Raw genomic sequence first — 20,656 nt, 5'->3', positions numbered from 1 at the left:
CAGCAGCATGAAGTATGGATTGAAGTGGGGAGAGACATGAGGATGGGAGAGCAGAGAGAAGGCTGATGCAGTAGTCCAGACAGGATAGGATGAGAGCTTGAACGAGCAGGCTAGCAGTTTGGATGGAGAGGAAAGGGCGGATCTTGGCAATGTTGCGGAGCTGAGACCAGCAGGTTTTGGTGACGGCTTGGATGTGAGGGGTGAATGAGAGAGCGGAGTCGAGGATGACACCAAGGTTGCGGGCTTGTGAGACGGGAAGGATGGTAGTGCCGTCAACAGAGATGGGAAAGTCAGGGAGACGGCAGGGTTTGGGAGGGAAGACAAGGAGTTCAGTCTTGGACATGTTGAGTTTTAGGTGGCGGGCAGACATCCAGATGGAGATGTCCTGAAGGCAGGAGGAGATGCGAGCCTGGAGAGAGGGGGAGAGAGCAGGGGCGGAGATGTAGATCTGGGTGTCATCAGCGTAGAGATGATAGTTGAAGCCGTGGGAGCGAATGAGGTCACCAAGGGAATGTGTGTAGATCGAGAACAGAAGGGGACCAAGCACTGAACCTTGGGGAACCCCCACAGTAAGAGGATGGGAGGGGGAGGAGGAGCCTTCAAAAGAGACTGAGAATGAACAACCAGAGAGATAAGAGGAGAACCAGGAGAGGACGGAGTCTGTGAAGCCAAGGTCAGATAGCGTGTTGAGGAGAAGGGGGTGGTCCACAGTGTCGAAGGCAGCTGAGAGGTCGAGGAGGATTAGGACAGAGTATGAGCCGTTAGATTTGGCAAGCAGGAGGTCATTGGTGACCTTTGAGAGGGCAGTTTTCCATGGAATGTAGGGGATGGAAGCCAGACTGGAGGGGGTCGAGGAGAGAGTTCGTGTTGAGGAATTCAAGGCAGCACATGTAGAGAACTCGTTCAAGACATCTAGTCAGGGAAAACCTCTTGGAAGACATGTGATTTTTAGTAGGGCTTTGAATATGGGGCAGAGTTGTGGTCTATTAGGTGTGATGGGGAAGAAAGTCAAACAATCACACTTCCCTCCTTCAAAGCCCTACGAAGGCTCACCTCCTCCAGGAGACCTTCCCAGACTAAGCCCCCTTTTCCTCAGCTCCTCCTCTCCCATCGCACTGACTCACTCCCTTTGCTCTACCCCCACAACAGCACTTGTGTATATGTGCATGTCTATAATTCTATTTATATTAATGCCTGTTTACTTGTTTTGATGGGTTTATTACATATATATATATAATTCTATTTATTTATATTGATGCTATTGATGCCTGTTTCCTTGTTTTGATGTCTGTCTCCCCCCTTCTAGACTGTGAGCCCACTGTGGGCAGGGATTGTCTCTGTTGCTAAATTGTACTTTCCAAGCGCTTAGTCCAGTGCTCTGCACACAGTAAGTGCTCAATAAATATGACTGAATGAATGAATGAAAGTCCCAGTCTAGGAGGAGGATGTGCGGAAAGAGTTGGGAGCGAGAAAATTAAGATCAAGGTACACTGAGTAAATTGGTGCTAGAGGAATGAAGTGTGTGGATTGATTTGTCGTAGGAGATCCTCTGGACTCTATGCTCACTGAGAGCAGGGAATGTGTCTGTTGTTATGTTGCACTCTCCTAAGTGCTTAGTACAGTACTCTGCACACAGTAAATTCTCAATAAATACGAATGAATGAACGAATGAATGAATGAATGAGATAAGGGAGATACAGTAGATGAAATAGCTGATTGAGGGTTTTAAAGTCAATGGAAAGGAGTTTCTGCTTCATATAATAATAATGATAATAATAATAATAATAATGGCATTTATTAAGCACTTACTTGTGCAAAGCACTGTTCTAAGCCCTGGGGAGGATACAAGGTGATCAGGTTGTCCCACAGGGGGCTCACAGTCTTAGTGTCCATTTTACAGATGAGGTAACTGAGGCACAGATAAGCTAAGTGACTTGCCCAAAGTCACACAGCTGACAGTTGGCAGAGCTGGGATTTAAACCCACAACCTCTGACTCCAAAGCCCGTGCTCTTTCCATTGAGCCACGCTGCTCCTCTTTTCATATGGAATTGGATGGGCAACTATGGGAGATTTGTGAGGAGAGGGGAGATGTGGACTAAGAGTTTTTTGACTGAAATGATCTGGGCAGCAGATCTGGAGAGGAGAGAGGCGGAAGGCAGGGAGGTCAGCAAGGAAGCTGATACAGTAATCAGGGGGGAAAATGATAAGTGCTTGGATCAGCATGGTAGTAGTTTGGATGGAGAGGAGAGGTGGTGTCTAGAGGTATTGTGAAGGTAGAACCAACAGAATTTGGGGACCGGCCGAAGATGTGAGTTGAATGAGAGAGATAAGTCGAAGGCAATAGCAAGATCATCCCACCTCATAGAGGACGTATAATAATTGTAGTATTTGTAGAAGCAGCATGGCTCAGTGGAAAGAGCATGGGCTTTGGAGTCAGAGGTCATGGGTTTGAATCCCGGCTCTGCCACATGTCTGCTGTGTGACCTTGGGCAAGTCACTTAACTTCTCTGAGCCTCAGTTACCTCATCTGTAAAATGGGGATTAAGACTGTGAGCCCCGCGTGGGACAACCTGATCACCTTGTATCCCCCCAGCGCTTAGAACAATGCTTTGCACATAGTAAGCACTTAACAAATGCCATCATTATTATTAAATGCTCACTATACTTACTTCCCCCTTCTAGACTGTGAGCCCGTTGTTGGTTAGCGACCATCGCTATATGTTGCCGACTTGTACTTCCCAAGCACTTAGTACAGTGCTCAGCACACAGTAAGTGCTCAATAAATACGAATGAATGAATGAATGAATGAATGAATGAATGAATATGCCAGGCACCGTACTAAGTGCTGGGGTGGATACAAGCAAATTGGTTTGGATACAATCCCTGTTCCATGTAGGGCTCACAGTTTCAATCTCCATTTTACAGATGAGGTAACTGAGGCACAGAGAAGTCAAGTGACTTGCCCAAGGTCACACAGCAGCCAAATGGAGGAGCCAGGATTTAGAACCCAGGACCTTCTGACTCTCAGGTCTATCCTCTATCCACCACACCATGCTGTTTCTAATTCCCAACATCCCAATCATTTCAATCCAACACACCCCTTAGTACTAGCATACTTCATTCCCACCCTGCATTTTATAGATAAGTATATTTTAATTTTAACTATTCAATATTTTTGCCATCTCATTCTAATGTGTTTGTACTATTCCCTGATATGTTCTTGTTCTTTCTCCTGCTTCCACGATTGTACACAATTTGTTCTCTCTGTTCACCCATTTAGATTATAACCTTCTGGAGGGTGGTAATTGTGTATCTTGTTTTCTCCCAAGTGTTTAATACAGTATTTCATAATAATAATGATGGCATTTGTTAAAGTGCTTACTATGTGCAAAGCACTGTTCTAAGCACTGGGGAGGATAAAAGGTGATCAGATTGTCCCATGTGGGCCTCGCAGTCTTCACCCCCATTTTATAGATGAGGTAACGTAGGCACAGAGAAGTTAAATGACTTGCCCAAAGTCACACAGCTGACAATTGGCAGAGCTGGGATTTGAACCCATGACCTCTGACTCCCAAGCTCGTGCTCTTTCCATTGAGCCACGCTGGACACAAATTCTGGGTGCTCAGTAAATAACACTGAACAAAAAGAGTCAGAAGAGCGGTAAGTTAGAGTGTTGAGTAAAATCCTGAGTTTTTGTTGGATTACTTTAATACCGGGCTGGTTGGGACAAGGAGTCCATGCTTCCAACCTACCTCTTTGTGGTCACTCAAAAATATTGGGCATGGTGAAACTCGTGATGTCATGTCCATTAAGGACGTTACAGTATATAGCATATACCTTAAGGTATGTGGCATAATGTAATGACTCCATATGCCCATTGTGCATAAGTAGGCCTAATTCAACCCAAATAAGAAGTTTTCTGAGTGGGATCCATGATGAACCCACTTAAAACTCTGAGTTCCCCCCTCCCAAATGTAAACATGGGCACCACCTCAAAACCATTTAACTCATCGATGGGAGTTGAGGTAGAGTGACACTGGGCACTAAAAATATCTTTCTTCTCCTTTCTTTTTCTTCTTCTCATTTTCCTCTCCCATTCCTATCTGTATTTAATGATAATAAATAATAATTATGGTATTTGTTAAGCGCTCACTATGTCCCAGGCACTGTACTAAGCGCTGGGGTGGATACAAGCAAATCAGGTTGGACACAGTACCTGTCCCATATAGGGCTCACAGTCTCAATCCCCATTTTACAGATGAGGTAACTGAGGCTCAGAGAAGTGAAGTGACATGCCCAAGATCACATAGCAGACAAGTTTTGGAGCTGGGATTAGAACCCATGACCTCCTGACTCTTAGGCCTGCGCTCTACCCACTAGGCCATGCTGCTTCTCTGTTTTCCATCCTCTTTTTGTCCCGCACACCCAGACCTTTCTATCTCTGCCCTCTTTCTGATCTCCTCCAGAGGGTCTCCCTGCCTCTGCCCACCCGGACTTGAGGCCAGGGAAAATCTCAGCTCCTTATTCTGGGGAGGGTGGGAGGCATGGTAATGATTGATTTCTAACAGTGAAACACATCCACGCCTCTGGATGGGTAACAGAAAAATGAAAATTGTGTAATCCAATCCACACCAATCCTTCTATGAGGTGTCAAGGCCCGGATGAGGGAACGTAGGGGCTCACTCAATTAGCATCAATTGCTTGTCCTCTGGCATGTACGATTGACTCTGGAATCCTAAGAAAATTAATAAGAGTTATGATTTCAAAAAACAGTAACGACCACAGTATGTTATCTTTCTTGAATCACATCCAGTTTGACTTGGGCATATGGTCTTTCTAAAAATCAGGAGACACGGAGAAGAGTTTTAATCAGGGAAGTTGTTTTATAGCATATTTTAAAAAATAGCTATTCATTCATTCAATCGTATTTATTGAGCGCTTACTGTGTGCAGAGCACTGTACTAAGACCTTGGGAAGTACAAATCGGCAACACATAGAGATGGTCCCTACCCAACAATGGGTTCACAGTCTAGAAATTGGTTGTACATTTCTGCATGATGCCAGGAAGTGCATTTCTGAACCTTTTCTCCTTCCCCTTCAAAAAAAAGAAAATTTCAGGACCTAAAGGTTAGCATTAGTTAATCCTCTTCTTCCCATCCCATAATTGTATGTGCCCCTCAAGACTCAGTTCTGGTTCCCTTCTATTCTCCATTTACACCCTCTCCCTTGGAGAACTCATTCTCTCCCACGGCTTTAACTACCACCTCTACTTGGATGACCCATTGACACCTCAATTTGAACGTGTACAAAACAGAACTCATCTTCCCACCCAAAACTTTTCCCTCCACCTACTTCGCCATCACTGAAGACAACACCACCATTCTTCCTGCCTCACAAGCCTGTAAGTTTGGCATTATCCTCGACTCATCTCTTTCATTCAACACTTATATTCAGTCTCTGATCAAATCCTGCCAGTTCTTCCTTCACAACATAATTAGAATCTGCCCCGTCCTCTCCATCCAAATTGCTACCATGTTGATCCAAGGAATTATCATTTCCCACCTTGACTACTGCTTCAGCCTCCTTTCTGGTGTCCCTGACTTCAGTCTCTTTTCTCTCCAGTTTGTTTTTTATACTTATACCTGCACCATTTTTTTCTAAAAAATAGTTCCTCCCACCTTTTTCCACTCAATTAATTACATTTATTGAGCACTTACTATGGGCAGAGAACTCTACTAAGCACTTGTGAAAGTACAATATTACAGAGTTGGTAGACATGTTCCCTGCCCACAGTGAGCTTACAGTCTAGAGGGGGAGACATACATTAATAATAATAATTATGGTATATGTTCAGCGCTTACTATGTTCCAGGCACTGTTCTAAACACTGAGGTGGATACGACCAAATCGGGATGGACACAGTCGCTGTCCCAAGTTTGGGCTCACAGTCTCAATCCCCATTTTACAGATGGAGTAACTAAGGCACAAAGAAGTGAAGTGACTTACCCAAGGTCACACAGCAGACAAGTGGCAGAGCCGGGAATAGAGCCCATGACCTCCTGACTCTCAAGCCCATGCTGTGTCCATTATGCCATGCTACTCTTCAATATAAATAAATAAATTAGGGATAGGGGCTGAGGGAGGGGTGAATAAAAGGTGCAAATCCAAGTGCAATCGTAATGTAGCGGGAGGCGGAGAAAAGGAAATGAGTATCTAGTTGGGGAAAGCCTTTTTAAGGAGATTTATTCATTCATTCAGTCAGTCATATTTATTGAGCGCTTACCTGTGTGCAGAGCACAGTACTAAGCGCTTGGGAAGTACATGTTGGCAACATATGGAGACAGTCCCTACCCAACAATGGGCTCACAGTCTAGAAGGGGGAGACAGACAACAAAACTAAACATGTGGACAGGTGTCAAGTCATCAGAATAAATATTCATTCATTCATTCATTCATATTTATTGAGTGCTTACTGCATGCAGAGCACTGTACTAAGTGCTTGGGAAGTACAAGTTGGCAACATATAGAGACGGTCCCTACCCAACAATGGGCTCACAGTTTAGACAGGGGAGACAGACAACAAAACTAAACATGTGGACAGGTGTCAAGTCATCAGAATAAATATTCATTCATTCATTCAATGGTATTTATTGAGTGTTTACTGTGTGCAGAGCACTGTACTAAGTGCTTGGGAATTACAAGTTGGCAACATGTAGAGACAGTCCTTACCCAACAATGGGCTCACAGTCTAGAAGGGGGAGACAGACAACAAAACAAAACATATTAACAAAATAAAATAAATAGAATAGTAAATATGTACAAGTAAAATAGAGTAATAAATCTGTACAAACATATATACAGGTGCTGTGGGGAGGGGAAGGAGGTAGGGCGGGGGGATGGGGAGGGGGAGAGGAAGGAGGGGGCTCAGTCTGGGAAGGCCTTCTGGAGAAGGTGAGCTCTCAGTAGAGCTTTGAAGGGAGGAAGAGAGCTAGCTTGGCGGATGTGCAGAGGAAGGGCATTCCAGGCCAGGGGGTGGACGTGGGCCGGGGGTCGATGGCGGGACGAGGCACAATGAGGAGATTAACGGCAGAGGAGCAGAGGGTGCAGGCTGGGCTGTAGAAGGATAGAAGGGAGGTGAGGTAGGAGGGGGCGAGGTGACGGACAACCTTGAAGTCAAGAGTGAGAAGTTTTTGCCTTATGGGTAGGTTGACTGGTAGCCACTGGAGAATTTTGAAGAGGGGAGTAACATGCCCAGAGCATTTCTGTAGAAAGATAATCCGGGCAGCAGCAGAGTGAAGTATAGACTGAAGTGGGGAGAAACAGGAGGATGGGAGATCAGAGAGAAAGCTGATGCAGTAATCAAGTAGGGATAGGATGAGAGATTGAACCAGCAGGGTAGCGGTTTGGATGGAGAGGAAAGGGCAGATATTGGTGATGTTACCGAGGTGAGACCAGCAGGTTCTGGTGACAGATCAATCAATCGTATTCATTGAGCGCTTACTGTGTGCAGAGCACTGTACTAAGCGCTTGGGAAGTAAAGTTGGCAACAGATTGCATGTGAGGGGTGAACAAGAGAGCGGAGTCGAGGATGACACCAAGGTTGCGGGCTTGTGAGACGGGAAGGCTGGTAGTGCTGTATACAGTGATGGGAAAGTCAGGGAGAGGGCAGGGTTTGGGAGGGAAGATAAGGAGTTCAGTCTTGGACATATTGGGTTTTGGATGGCGGGCAGACATCCAGATGGAGATGTCCTGAAGGCAGGAGGAGACACCAGCCTGGAGGGAGGGAGAGAGAGGAGGGGCAGAGATGTAGATTTGGGTGTCATCAGCGTGGAGATGATAGTTGAAGCAGTGGGAGCGAATGAGGTCACCAAGGGAGTGAGTGTAGATAGAGAACAGAAGGGGACCAAGAACTGACCCTTGAGGAACCCCTACAGTAAGGGGATGGGAGGGGGAGGAGGAGCCTGCAAAAGAGACTGAGAATGAACGGCCAGAGAGATAAGAGGAGAACCAGGACAGGACGGAGTCTGTGAAGCCAAGGTTGGATAGCGTGTTGAGGAGAAGGGGGTGGTCCACAGTGTTGAAGGCAGCTGAGAGGTTGAGGAGGATTAGGATAGAGTAGGAGCCATTGGATTTGGCAAGCAGGAGGTCATGGGTGACCTTTGAGAGGGCAGTTTTGGTGGAATGTAGGGGACGGAAGCCAGATTGGAGGGGGTCAAGGAGAGAGTTGGCGTTGAGGAATTCAAGGCAGTGGTTGTAACAGAAATAAAATAAAATAAATAAAATAAAATAACATTGAAATTAAGCTAGATGCACTGAGGCTTTGAAGGTGGAGAGAATGAAAGTCGGTCAGATATGAAGATGGAGGGCATTCCTGGCCAGAGGCAGGATGTGGACAAGAGGTTAGCATCAACCCCTAACTTCCCCATCCTATCGGCCCTCCCTTTTGTATCACTATCACTTATGAACTTGGGTCTGTACCCAATAAAAACTCTGATATTCACTCAACCGCCAGCCACACAGCATTTATATACATAGCCTTATACTCTGCTGCTTCTCCTACCTGTAATTTATTTTAATGTCTGCCTCCCAACTAGACTGTAAAGTCCTTGAGGGCAGGAAACATGTCTACCAACTCTACTGAATTTTACTCTCCCAAGTGCTTAGTTTGAGGCTCTGCACATAGTAAGCACCCCACAAATACCACTGATTGATTGATCGATGGGTTGATCCTCAAATCTTCTGTGTTTTAGATATAAGCGCTTAGAACAGTGCTTTGCACGTAGTAAGTGCTTAATAAATGCTATTATTATTATTATTATTATTATTATATAAGGCTTAACTGCCTAATCCATATACGTAGGAAAGTTTTTGGAAGTTGAGGAAGTTTATCTTTCAATGTATCAGATATTTGAAATGGACATGTGGAAACTGAATATGACACCTCTTCCTGGCTCTATCATTTACTGCCTTCTTCTCCAGTTTTACAACTTTTATAATAATAATAATAATAATAATGGCATTTATTAAGTGCTTACTATTTGCAAAGCACTGTTCCAAGAGCTGGGGAGGTACAAGGTTGTCCCATGGGGGGCTCACAGTCTTAATCCCCATTTTGCAGATGAGGTAACTGAGGCACAGCAAAGTTAAGTGACTTGCCCAAAGTCACACAGCTGACAATTGGCGGAGCTGGGATTTGAACCCATTACCTCTGACTCCAGAGCCCGTTCTTTCCACTGAGCCACGCTGCTTCTCTAACTTTTATTTTATTTTTTGGATGACTTTTACTTCTTCAGAAAAACAGTATTAGGGTATTAGAGGCTGTAGCAATGTAAGATTTTACAACTGATGTTCCCAGGCTAGAATATCTATTTGGCTGTTATGGTTCCAAGAACTTCTTCATTTTACACGAAAACAGTTAAAAATGTGGTGGCAATACAAAAAGGAATCCAAAGGCAATCGTATAAGCACTCTCCACTTACAAATCTGTTATCAACGCCATCCCCCCAACCCACCCAAATTAATGCTGAAACGATAAAATGTATTCTTACCTGCAAGATACAGCTCATAATATCAGATGCGATTTTTGCATGGGGTGTGTCTTCATCTTTTCCTGAAGGCTTTAAATTGTGTTCTAAGCAGGATTCCCAAAGAGTGACAAGCGCCTTTCCATGCTTCTCAATCGACTCAGTTTCCCTAATGGCCGTTGTAATTCTAGTAATGCAGATCTCAACAACTGCTTGGTCATTATCGTTGGTTTGGTAATCCTTCAGGTAAAGAAAGGACTGTAGTTATCAGAGGTTTCTATCTAAAGAAATCTTAAGAAAACATACTGAATTCAGCATTTACAAATACCTCACCTAGGCAATTCAATCATTGGTACTTTATTGCACGCAGTAAGCGCTCAATAAATATGATCAAATGAATGAATGAGTGCTAATGGCGTGCAGAGTAAGTGAAATGCCAGATGAATTTTTCAACCATGAAATTCTCTGTACATATGGAAACCAAGACTTCTCATCTCATGAAGTCAGCTTGGCTCAGTGGAAAGAGCCCGGGCTTTGGAGTCAGAGGTCATGGGTTCGAATCCCAGCTCTGCCACATGTCTGCTGTGTGAACTGGGCAAGTCACTTAACTTCTCTGAGTCTCAGTTACCTCATCTGTAAAATGAGGATTAAGACTGTGAGCCCCATGTGGGACAACTTGATCCCATTGTATCCCCCCAGCGATTAGAACAGTGCTTTGCACATAGTAAGCGCTTAACAAATGCCATCATTAATTAATTAATTAAGTCCAAAACCATGAGCTTGCCCTTCTGCATGATATCAGCATCATTATCTGTGAGCCCACTGTTGGGTAGGGACTGTCTCTATATGTTGCCAACTTGTACTTCCCAAGCGCTTAGTACAGTGCTCTGCACACAGTAAGCGCTCAATAAATACGATTGATTGATTGATTGATTGATTATCACCATCCTAACAAAATGGGAAAGGAAAGGGTAGAGCCTGTTGTTGCAGAGGGATTGTGTTCTGTGCCCACTGAGTGCCATCACTAACCCTACAAGATATTTTGCAATACGCCTTGCTAGGCAGAGGTTGTCCGCTCAAGAAACTGTGGATGGCTCATTTCAAACCATCACCACTAACATAAATGCAATTCAAACACACATCCTGCTGGTGGTTGGGCACGTCTTTGTCCTCTTAACCACTGGGGCCTGAATAATGCTCACCCTGAATGGAAAGTATTCACAGAAAATGTACTATATTCTATATTTTCATCTGCCCAGTTTGCAAGTAGGAAAGATAAAGATAGACAAAAACTCACTATTAAGAGCATCATCTAACATAAATGCAATTCAAACACACATCCTGCTGGTGGTTGGGCACGTTTTTGTCCTCTTAACCATTGGGGCCTGAATAATGCTCACCCTGTATGGAAAGTATTCACAGAAAATGTACTATATTCTATATTTTCATCCACCCAGTTTGCAAGTAGGAAAAATAAAGATAGACAAAAACTCATTATTAAGAGCATCATCTGACTAACATAAATGCAATTCAAACACACATCCCGCCCGTGGTTGGGCACGTCTTTGTCCTCTTAACCACTGGGGCCTGAATAATGCTCACCCTGAATGCAAAGTATTCACAGAAAATATACTATATTCTATATTTTCATCCACCCAGTTTGCAAGTAGGAAAGATAAAGATAGACAAAAACTCACTATTAAGAGCATCATCTGACTAACATAAATGCAATTCAAACACACATCCTGCCAGTGGTTGGGCACGTCTCTGTCCTCTTAACCATTGGGGCCTGAATAATGCTCACCCTGTATGGAAAGTATTCACAGAAAATGTACTATATTCTATATTTTCATCCACCCAGTTTGCAAGTAGGAAAAATAAAGATAGACAAAAACTCACTATTAAGAGCATCATCTGACTAACATAAATGCAATTCAAACACACATCTTGCTGGTGGTTGGGCACGTCTTTGTCCTCTTAACCACTGGGGCCTGAATAATGCTCACCCTGACTGGAAAGTATTCACAGAAAATGTACTATATTCTATATTTTCATCCACCCAGTTTGCAAGTAGGAAAGATAAAGATAGACAGTGCTCTACACACAGAAAGCGCTCAATAAATACAATTGAATGAATGAATGAATAGACAAAAACTCACTATTAAGAGCATCATCTGAAAGCAAGCAGCATGGCCTAGTGGAAAGAGCATGGGCTTGGGAGTCAGACGGACCTGGGTTCTAATCCTCACTCCACCGCTGGTCTGCTGTGTGACCTTGGGCAAGTCACTTCACTTCTCTATGCCTCAGTTCCCTCATCTGTAAAATGGGGATTAAGATTGTAAACCCCATGTGGGACAAACTGGTTTCCTTGTATCTACCCCAGTGCTTAGAACAGTGCTTGGCACATAGTAAGCGCTTAATAAATACCAACATTATTATTATTATTATCTTGGACAAGCCACTAAGACATCTCTGCTTCAGTTTTTCCATCTGTAAAATGGGGATTCAATGCCAGTTCTCCCCACTGCTTAAAATATAAGCCCTATGTGGGACAGGGACTGTGTCCAATCTGATTACCTAGTATCTAATGCAATACATAGCACAGTGTTTGGCACATAGTAAGTCCTTAAAATATACCACAACAATAATAGTGATTAGTGTACATATTTATTACTCTATTTATTTATTTATTTATTTTACTTGCACATGTCTATTTATTTATTTATTTATTTTGCTTGTACATATCTATTCTATTTATTTTATTTTGTTAGTATGTTTGGTTTTGTTCTCTGTCTCCCCCTTTTAGACTGTGAGCCCACTGTTGGGTAGGGACTGTCTCTATATGTTGCCAACTTGTCCTTCCCAAGCGCTTAGTACAGTGCTCTGCACACAGTAAGCGCTCAATAAATACGATTGATTGATCGATTGATTGATAGTATTAATAACAAGAAAGAGAAGCAGCACTGTGCAGTGGATAGAGCATGGGCCTGGGAATCAGAAGGTCACAGGTTCTAATTCCCGCTCCGCCATTTGTCTGCTTTGTGACCTTGGGCAAGTCACTTCACTTTTCTGAGCCTCAGTTTCCTCATCCGTAAAATGAGGATTGAGACTGTGAGCCCCACTTGAGAAAGGGACTGTGTCCAACCCAATTTGTTTGTACCCACTCCAGTGATTAGTACACTGCCTGGCACATAGTAAGCTATTAACAAATACCATAATTATTATTCTTATTAGTAACTGATGCCAGCAAAAATGCTGGACCCTGACAGAACTCAGGGCAGGCAGGAGAGGATGCTCAAACCTGGCCCTCCCTGCTGATTGAAGCCTGGTGTTGTGGAGGCTCTTTCTCTCTTCCTTGTCTCCACCCTAGACATGGATTTGTTAAGCCCTTACTATGTTCCAGGCACTGTACTAAGTGCTGGGATAGATGCAAGTTAATTGGGTTGGACACAGTTCCTGCCCTACATGGGGCTAACAGTCTCGATCCCCATGTTAAGGATGAGGTAACTGAGGCCCAGAGAAGTGAAGTGACTTGTCCAAGGTCACAAAGCAGACAAGTGGCAAAGCCGGGATTAGAAACCATGACCTTCATACTCCCAGGCCTGTGCTCTATCTATTATCTCACGCTATTTCTCAAATATATATATATATATATATATATACATATACACGCTACACACATATATATATATGTGTGTAGCGTGGCTCAGTGGAAAGAGCCCAGGCTTGGGAGTCAGAGGTCATGGGTTCTAATCCCGCCTCTGCCACTTATCGGCTTTATGACCTTGGGCAAGTCACTTAACTTCTCTGGGCCTCAGTTCCCTCATCTGTAAAATGGAGATTAAGATTGTGAGCCCCACGTGGGACAACCTGATCACCATGTAGCCCCCCAGCGCTTAGAACAGTGCTTTGCCTAACCCGATGGCTCAGTAGAAAGAGCCCGGGCTTGGGAGTCAGAAGTCGTGAGTTCTAATCCCGGCTCTACCACTTAGCAGCTGTGTGACTTTGGGCAAGTCACTTAACTTCTCTGTGCCTCAATTACCTCATCTGGAAAATGGGGATTAAGACTGTGAGCCTCACGTGGGGCAACCTGATTACCTCGTATCTACCCAGTGCTTAGAACAGTGCTTGGCACGTAGTAAGCGCTTAACAAATACCAAAATTATTATTAATTATTATATATATGGCCTGGTCATTTTCCTTCCTCCCCAGAGGGTCCCCATCCTCAGCAAGTTCCGTGGTCACAGAGCTGGGGATAAAAACTGCTCCCGTGCACCACTCTCAGCCTCCTACATCCTGGCTGAGAAAATTACCCATAGTACTCGCTCCAGTGCACACCCACAGCACAAAATGTACACAAAACGCTGGGAAGAGTGGCAGCAGCCTATTTTGTATATTTGTTTGTGTTGCCTCTTAATGTTTCATCACTCTTGCTGTGCTGGCTTCCAATCGCTTTCCCCCACTTACACTCTTAGATCAGGAGCCCCTTAAGATGCAGGGATCATGTCTAATTCATTCAATCGTATTTATTGAGCGCTTACTGTGTGCAGAGCACTGTACTCTCACCTTTGTATTCTTTCCTAGCTCTTAATAAAATGCTGAGCACATATTAGGTCCTTAATAAATGCTTCTTACTACTACTATATATGCACATACAATTTCTGTTTGACTTATACCTGCATATATAAAGCAGAAAAAAATGAATGATTAAAATTTGAAATATTTTACTCTTAAAACAACACAAAAGTAAATGTACTTTTTTGGTGATATTTGCTCTTGACAGGTTCCTTTAAAGTCAAAAGACATTCATATGCACAAGCATACCAATCAATCAATAGCATTTATTGTGCACTTATTGTGTGCAGAACGCTGTACTAAGCACTTGGGGGAATACAATACAACAGAATTGGTAGACACGTTCCCTGCCCACAACGAATTTACAGGGAGACAGTGATTGATATAAATGAATATTTATTTATATAACATACAAATATATGGATTACTATATGATAAAATGAGTGGTTCTGCCTTTGCATTTATTGTTCTAAGGACACAGAGTATGCTAAATATTCTGAACATTGTTTTATGCCTTAAGCAGACCTCTTCCATCTCTATTCTGACCATATTCTTCTTCCAATTCATTCATTCATTCAATCGTATTTATTGAGTGCTTACTGTGTGCAGAGCACTATACTAAGCCCTTGGTTCCCTGACCACTCCTGATTTGTGACCCTGTCTTACTTCTTTGAACCCACATCTCACTCCCCTCTCCACATTACTTGTGTCATATCTTGTCTGGGCCTTCAGCCTATGCATATCATGACCCATCTGCAATCCAACCTGTGTCCATCCTCTACATACAATAGGGGGATGTGGTTCTCTCAAACAATCGGATTTGTGTATGATTCAAATCACTGAAGCTCATTTTAATTATTACCTGTTCAGTCTATTGTATCCAGTCTTCCCTCACTCACTCCCATCTGCTTTCTCCCACTCCCTTTCGTGTTTCCCTGACTTGCTCTTTTTGCTCTTCTCCCTCTCCACCCCCCAGCCCCCCAGCCCTTATGTGTATATCTGTAATTTTATTTATTTGGATTGATGTCTTTCTCCCCGCCTCTAGACTGTGAGCTCATTGCAGGCAGGCAATGCCACTGCTTATTGTTGTATTGTACTTTCCCAAGTGCTTAGTACAGTGCTCTGCTCACAATAAGTGCTTAATAAATATGATTGATTGAATGAATGAATGAAAGTTTAAAAGTAATCCAGAGATTAAGACATTTCATAAGGTAGGTTAAAGCTGATTAAAGCTTGATAATACAAATCAATTAATCAATCAATGGCATCTTTTCAGTACTCACTATGTGTGGAGCACTCAACTAAGTGCTTGGGAGAGAACAATCAAACAGAATTACTGGACATGTTCCCTGCCTAAAATGAGTTTACGGTCTTGAGATAGAGGGAATTCCAGAACAACAGGAATGCCAAATCAGCACAACAGCTCAACTGAATTTTATTATTATACAATCAATATAATCAATCAATCAATCAATCATATTTATTGAGTGCTTACTGTGTGCAGAGCACTGTACTAAGCGCTTGGGAAGTACAAGTTGGCAACAATATAACAGACACATTCCCTCTCTGTGGGCAGGGAAAGTATCCACCAACTCTACTGTACATTCCCAAGTTCTTAGTACAGTGCTCTGCACACAGTAAGTGCTCAATAAATATGATTGAATGAATGTACTCAAGAAGTTCCGTCCAAATTTCAGCCTGGCCACCCAAAAGGTGGTCATTTGGGCAGGAGGAGCAGGAGCAACAATGAGAGCAGAAGCAGAATGGCCTGGTGGAAAGGGAACGGGCCGGGAGTCAGAAGGTCATGGATTCTAATATCTACTCTGCCACTTATAACAATAATAATGATAGCATTTATTAAGTGCTTACTATGTGCAAAGCACTGTTCTAAGTGCTGGGGAGGTTACAAGGTGATCAGGTGGTCCCACGGGGGGGCTCAGTCTTAATCCCCATTTTGCAGATAAAGTAACTGAGGCATAGAGAAGTTAAGTGACTTGCCCAAAGTCACACAGCTGGCAATTGGCAGAGTCGGGATTTGAACCCATGACCTCTGACCCCAAAGCCCATGCTCTTTCCACTGAGCCACGCTGCTTCACTTGTCTGCTGCGTGACCTTTGGCAAGTCACTGAACTTCTCTGAGCCTCAGTTCCCTCATCTGTAAAATGGGAACTGAGACTGTGAGCCCCACGTGGGAAAGGGGCTGTGTCCAATTCAATGATCTTGTATCTACCCTAGCACTTAGAACAGTGCCTGGCACATAGTATGTTGCCGACTTGGACTTCCCAAGTGCTTAGTACAGTGCTCTGCACACAGTAAGTGCTCAATAAATACGATTGATTGATTGATTGATTGATAGTAAGCACTTAACAAATATAAAAATTATTTCCATTAGCAGCAGGAGCAGCAGGTCAGCACAGAGGGAGAGAGGCCACCAATACACTCAACCCTCTCCCACCACCAACTTCACCGCCATAACCACCGCGCCCAGTCACTGCCACTTCTGCAGGCTGTTTCTGGTTCGGGAAAAGCAGGGCACTCAGACGTTTGCCCTCGGAAACCTCCAGACCACAAGTCACCCCCAAGTAAACAGAGAAACTCTTTGAAGAGCTAAGTGCATATTTCGGGCCTTTTGAGTGACTGGTAGGCGAAACTTGTTCCCTTGACCTCCCAATATTTTTTTTTTCTACTTAACATTCCACAAGACCACCTCTAAAAAAAAATAAGTTACTTTTAAAAAGAAAGGCCAACTTGGGATCAGCAGCCAAACCGATTAGCAAGAACGGCCGGTAATGTGTGGGTCTGGGAAATGTCAATGTCGCCGTCAAGCTCAAGGTGGTTTGGTCCCTGTTTATGTTAAAGTTAGTTATTTTATCGTCCTTGACTTGGGGGTGACTCGGGAATGCCAGACAAGTGGCTGGGGTGATTGTGGCCCCAGTTATGGCTGGCTTTGGGAGAGAGGAGGAAGGAGAAAAATGTCCATTTAGAGGTGGAGATGAATTAATAATAATAATAATCATGTTGGTATTTGTTAAGCGCTTACTATGTGCTGCTAATTCTACCATTCTAAGCGCTGCTTAGATAGATCAAGGTTATCAGGTTGTCCCACTTGGGTCTCACAGTCTTGATCCCCATTTTACAGATGAGGTAACTGAGGCACAGAGAAGTGAAGCCCAAAGTCACACAGCTAAGTGGCAGAGTCAGGATTAGAGCCCACGTTCTCTGACTCTGACTCTTTCCACTAAGCCACACTGCTTCAATTAAGAGCCCGTGCACCCGCTCTATCATTAGATTAGGGGATAGCTTCATAAAAGTACTTCCCAAGCGGTTAGTACAGTGCTCTGCACACAGTAAGCGCTCAATAAATACGAAAGAATGAATGAATGAATGAATGAAAAAAGTTGGAGTGAGCTCCAGATCCTCAGTCTACAACCTGCTCTTGGTAGGCAATGAGAGAAGAAAGAAAGAGAGCTTGCGAAAGGGTCAGACCACAGGAGCCAAGGTAAACAGACAGACTTATAGCACCAATATAAGGAAGTTGCTCTCACTAGAGTAAGAACAGAGCATATGTTAATACAAACATTCAAGATTTCCCTACTTCTGTAAAGTGCATATATGAAAATATTCCTCTGTTGCTCAAATTCTGAATTCAAAACTTTCAGGCAAATTCAATAGAACAGAGGTAATTTCTGATAGCCAATGCCTCTGGTGGGCATTTTTTTAGGGAATTCAAGAAGAAAAGAAATGCCCAGGTTGACTGGTAAGTTTTTAATACTTTAGCCTGTTCAAAGTGATGAAAGTCAGAATCAAATTCAGTTTTCTGTTCCCAGTGGATTTTGAAAGGAAGGATATCTCTCCTAATTTGGAATAGCAGCACTCCTTCGACAATATTACTTGTCTGTTCTCTAATTGCATGTCTCCCTTCCCCTTCTTTAGCTTCTTTCAGGGTTCACATTTCCTATCAATCAGTCAATGATATTCACTGAGAGCTTGCTATGCACAGAACATTGTACTAAGTACTTGGGAGAATACAACAGTGCTTGGCACATAGCTTAACAAATACCATCATCATTATAATTATTATTACAACACTATTTCCTTTCTCTTTTTAATTGATCAGCCAATGATCAATTATCCTTTTCCTCTGCTCACTGGTCCACTTAGAGCAATTTTGAGGCCTATAATTTTTCTAAGGACTCTTCACTCTTTTGGGGAGAGTCAAAGAGTCTCGTGGTTTGGGTTCTCTGCTCTGACTTGTCTGGATGAGAACTTCCCCACAAGTAGTGAACGCTTTTGGCAACTTCAACCTCAGCGTCACTTGAGGAAGCAATCTTTCCCATCAGTTAAAGGTAGTGTCCCTTGGGAAAAAACGGCTGGAAATACAAGTATTATTCAGGAAGTTGAAATAAACCAAAAACAACTGGCCTTTTGAGACAGAACAATCTGATTAATGCTCTTTTTTTGGAAATGTAAATGCTGTCAAAGACATTAACTGAGACGAGGTCGATGTTTGTTCAAACGACTTAACTAATTGGTTATTTGTATTGTTCGTGGCAACAAGAAAAAAAGCACATTCAAGATTCTGGAAGATGGGATGTGTGTTTTTGTCAATGCCTGTTTCCCAAAATCTTGACTACAATATAAAAAAGTGTACTTTAAAAACTAGGCATATTTTCTAATTCAGTGTCCATCCTCTGCCAAGTTAGAATCTTTGCCAAGTCCTGGCAAGGGCTTAGGATCTAATGGATTGCTGCTGGGGTAGGGAGCGAATCGGGATCTCACAGATTTGAAAAACAACTATGGGATAGTCCAGCTGTGATCCAAAATGACAGTGTCAAACTCCACTGGGAAATTTGTAGTCACTTTCTCCTGCAAGTACTTCTAGAATATCTGCTTTTGATAAATTCGGGCATGTCCTAGTGTGTTGGACCACTGACGGTCTCAGCAGTCCTTTGGGAGAAGGAGAGAGAATTAATAAAGAAGAGGAAAGGGAAAGAAGATTAAGGATTGAGGACTGAAACTGAGAAGGATTGAGGATTAAAACTGAGCCCCACGTGGGACAGGATTACCTTGTATCTATCCCAGCATTTAAAACAGCTACTGGCACATAGTAAGTGCTTAACTAATACTACCATTATTATTATTATTGAGTGAGGAAAAGGGTGGGGATGTGGGAGCTAGAATATTTCTTCACTCATTAATAGAAGTGAAAACAGCTTCAATTATGTGATAATCAAAGCAATATTGTATTTTTGTTAAGGAATTTGTTAAGCATTTAGTATGTGCCAGGCACTGTACTAAGCTCTGGGGTAGATCCAAGCTAATCAGTTTGGACCCAATCCATGTCCCACATGGGGCTCACGGTCTTAATCCCCAATTTACAGATGACATAACTGAGGCCTAGAGAAGTTAAGTGACTTTCCCAAGGTCATGCACCAAACAAGTAGACACATCTCCTCCAAGAAGCCTTCTCTGGCTAAGCCCTCCTCTCCTCTTCTCCCACTCCCTTCTGAGCCGCTCTTATTTGCTCTTTCATTCATCAATCCTCCCATCCCCACAACACATATGCATATATCTGTCATTTATTTATTTATATCAATGTCTGTCTCCCCCTCTAGACTGTGAGCTTATCGTGGGCAGGAATGTGTCTGTTATTATAGTGTAAGAATAAGGATGGTATTTGGTAAGCACTTACTATGTGCCAAGCACTGTTCTATGGGCTGGGGTAGATGCAAGATACTCACATTGTCCCAAGTGGGGGTCACAGTCTTAATCCCCATTTTACAGATGAGGTAACAGGCACAGAGAAGTTAAGTGACTTGCCTAAGGTCACACAGCAGACAAGTGGCAGAGCCGGAATTAGAACCCATGACCTCTGACTCCCAAGACTGTGCTCTTTCCACTAAGCCATGCTGCTTTATACTCTCCCAAGTGCTTTTTACAGTGCTTTGCACATATCGCCTCGCCCTCTCCTACCTCACCTCCCTCTAGCTCTCTTCCTCCCTTCAAAGCCCTACTGAGAGTTCACCTCCTCCAGGAGGCCTTCCCAGACTGAGCCCCCTCCTTCCTCTCCCCCTCCCCATTCCCCCCGCCCTACCTCCTTCCCCTCCCCACAGCACCTGTATATATGTTTGTACACATTTATTACTCTATTTATTTTACTTGTACATATTTACTATTCTATTTATTTTATCAATGATGTGCATCTAGCTTTACTTCTATTTATTCTGATGACTTGACACCTGTTCACATTTTGTTATGTTGTCTGTCTCCCCCTTCTAGACTGTGAGCCCGTTGTTGGGTAGGGACCATCTCTATATGCTGCCAACTTGTACTTCCCAGGCGCTTAGTACAGTGCTCTGCACACAGTAAGCACTCAATAAATAGGATTGAATGAATGAATGAATTAACCACTCAATAAATACGATTGAATGAATGAAAGTAGCAGAGCTGTTTTAGAATCCAGGTCTTTCTGACACCCAGCCCCGTGGCTCTATCCGCTGCTCTTCTAGACTGTGAGCCCACTGTTGGGTAGGGACCATCTCTATATGTTGCCAACT

At 43.3% G+C, this 20,656-nt stretch overlaps 1 protein-coding gene across 2 annotated transcripts in view; it reads right to left on the bottom strand.

Annotated features, from left to right (window-relative positions):
* VEPH1 (ventricular zone expressed PH domain containing 1) overlaps positions 1 to 20,656 on the bottom strand; it is a 238,875-nt gene that overhangs the window by 193,831 nt on the left and 24,388 nt on the right. For both annotated transcript variants that reach the window (XM_038746083.1, XM_038746084.1), the window contains exon 3: positions 9,549 to 9,764. In XM_038746083.1, the coding sequence (XP_038602011.1) occupies positions 9,549 to 9,764 (216 nt within the window). The remainder of the gene's footprint in view (positions 1 to 9,548; positions 9,765 to 20,656) is intronic.

Source organism: Tachyglossus aculeatus, chromosome 1 (genome assembly GCF_015852505.1).
Source record: "Tachyglossus aculeatus isolate mTacAcu1 chromosome 1, mTacAcu1.pri, whole genome shotgun sequence".
Classification (NCBI taxonomy): domain Eukaryota; kingdom Metazoa; phylum Chordata; class Mammalia; order Monotremata; family Tachyglossidae; genus Tachyglossus; species Tachyglossus aculeatus.
This window is presented reverse-complemented; position numbering and strand designations above follow the sequence as displayed.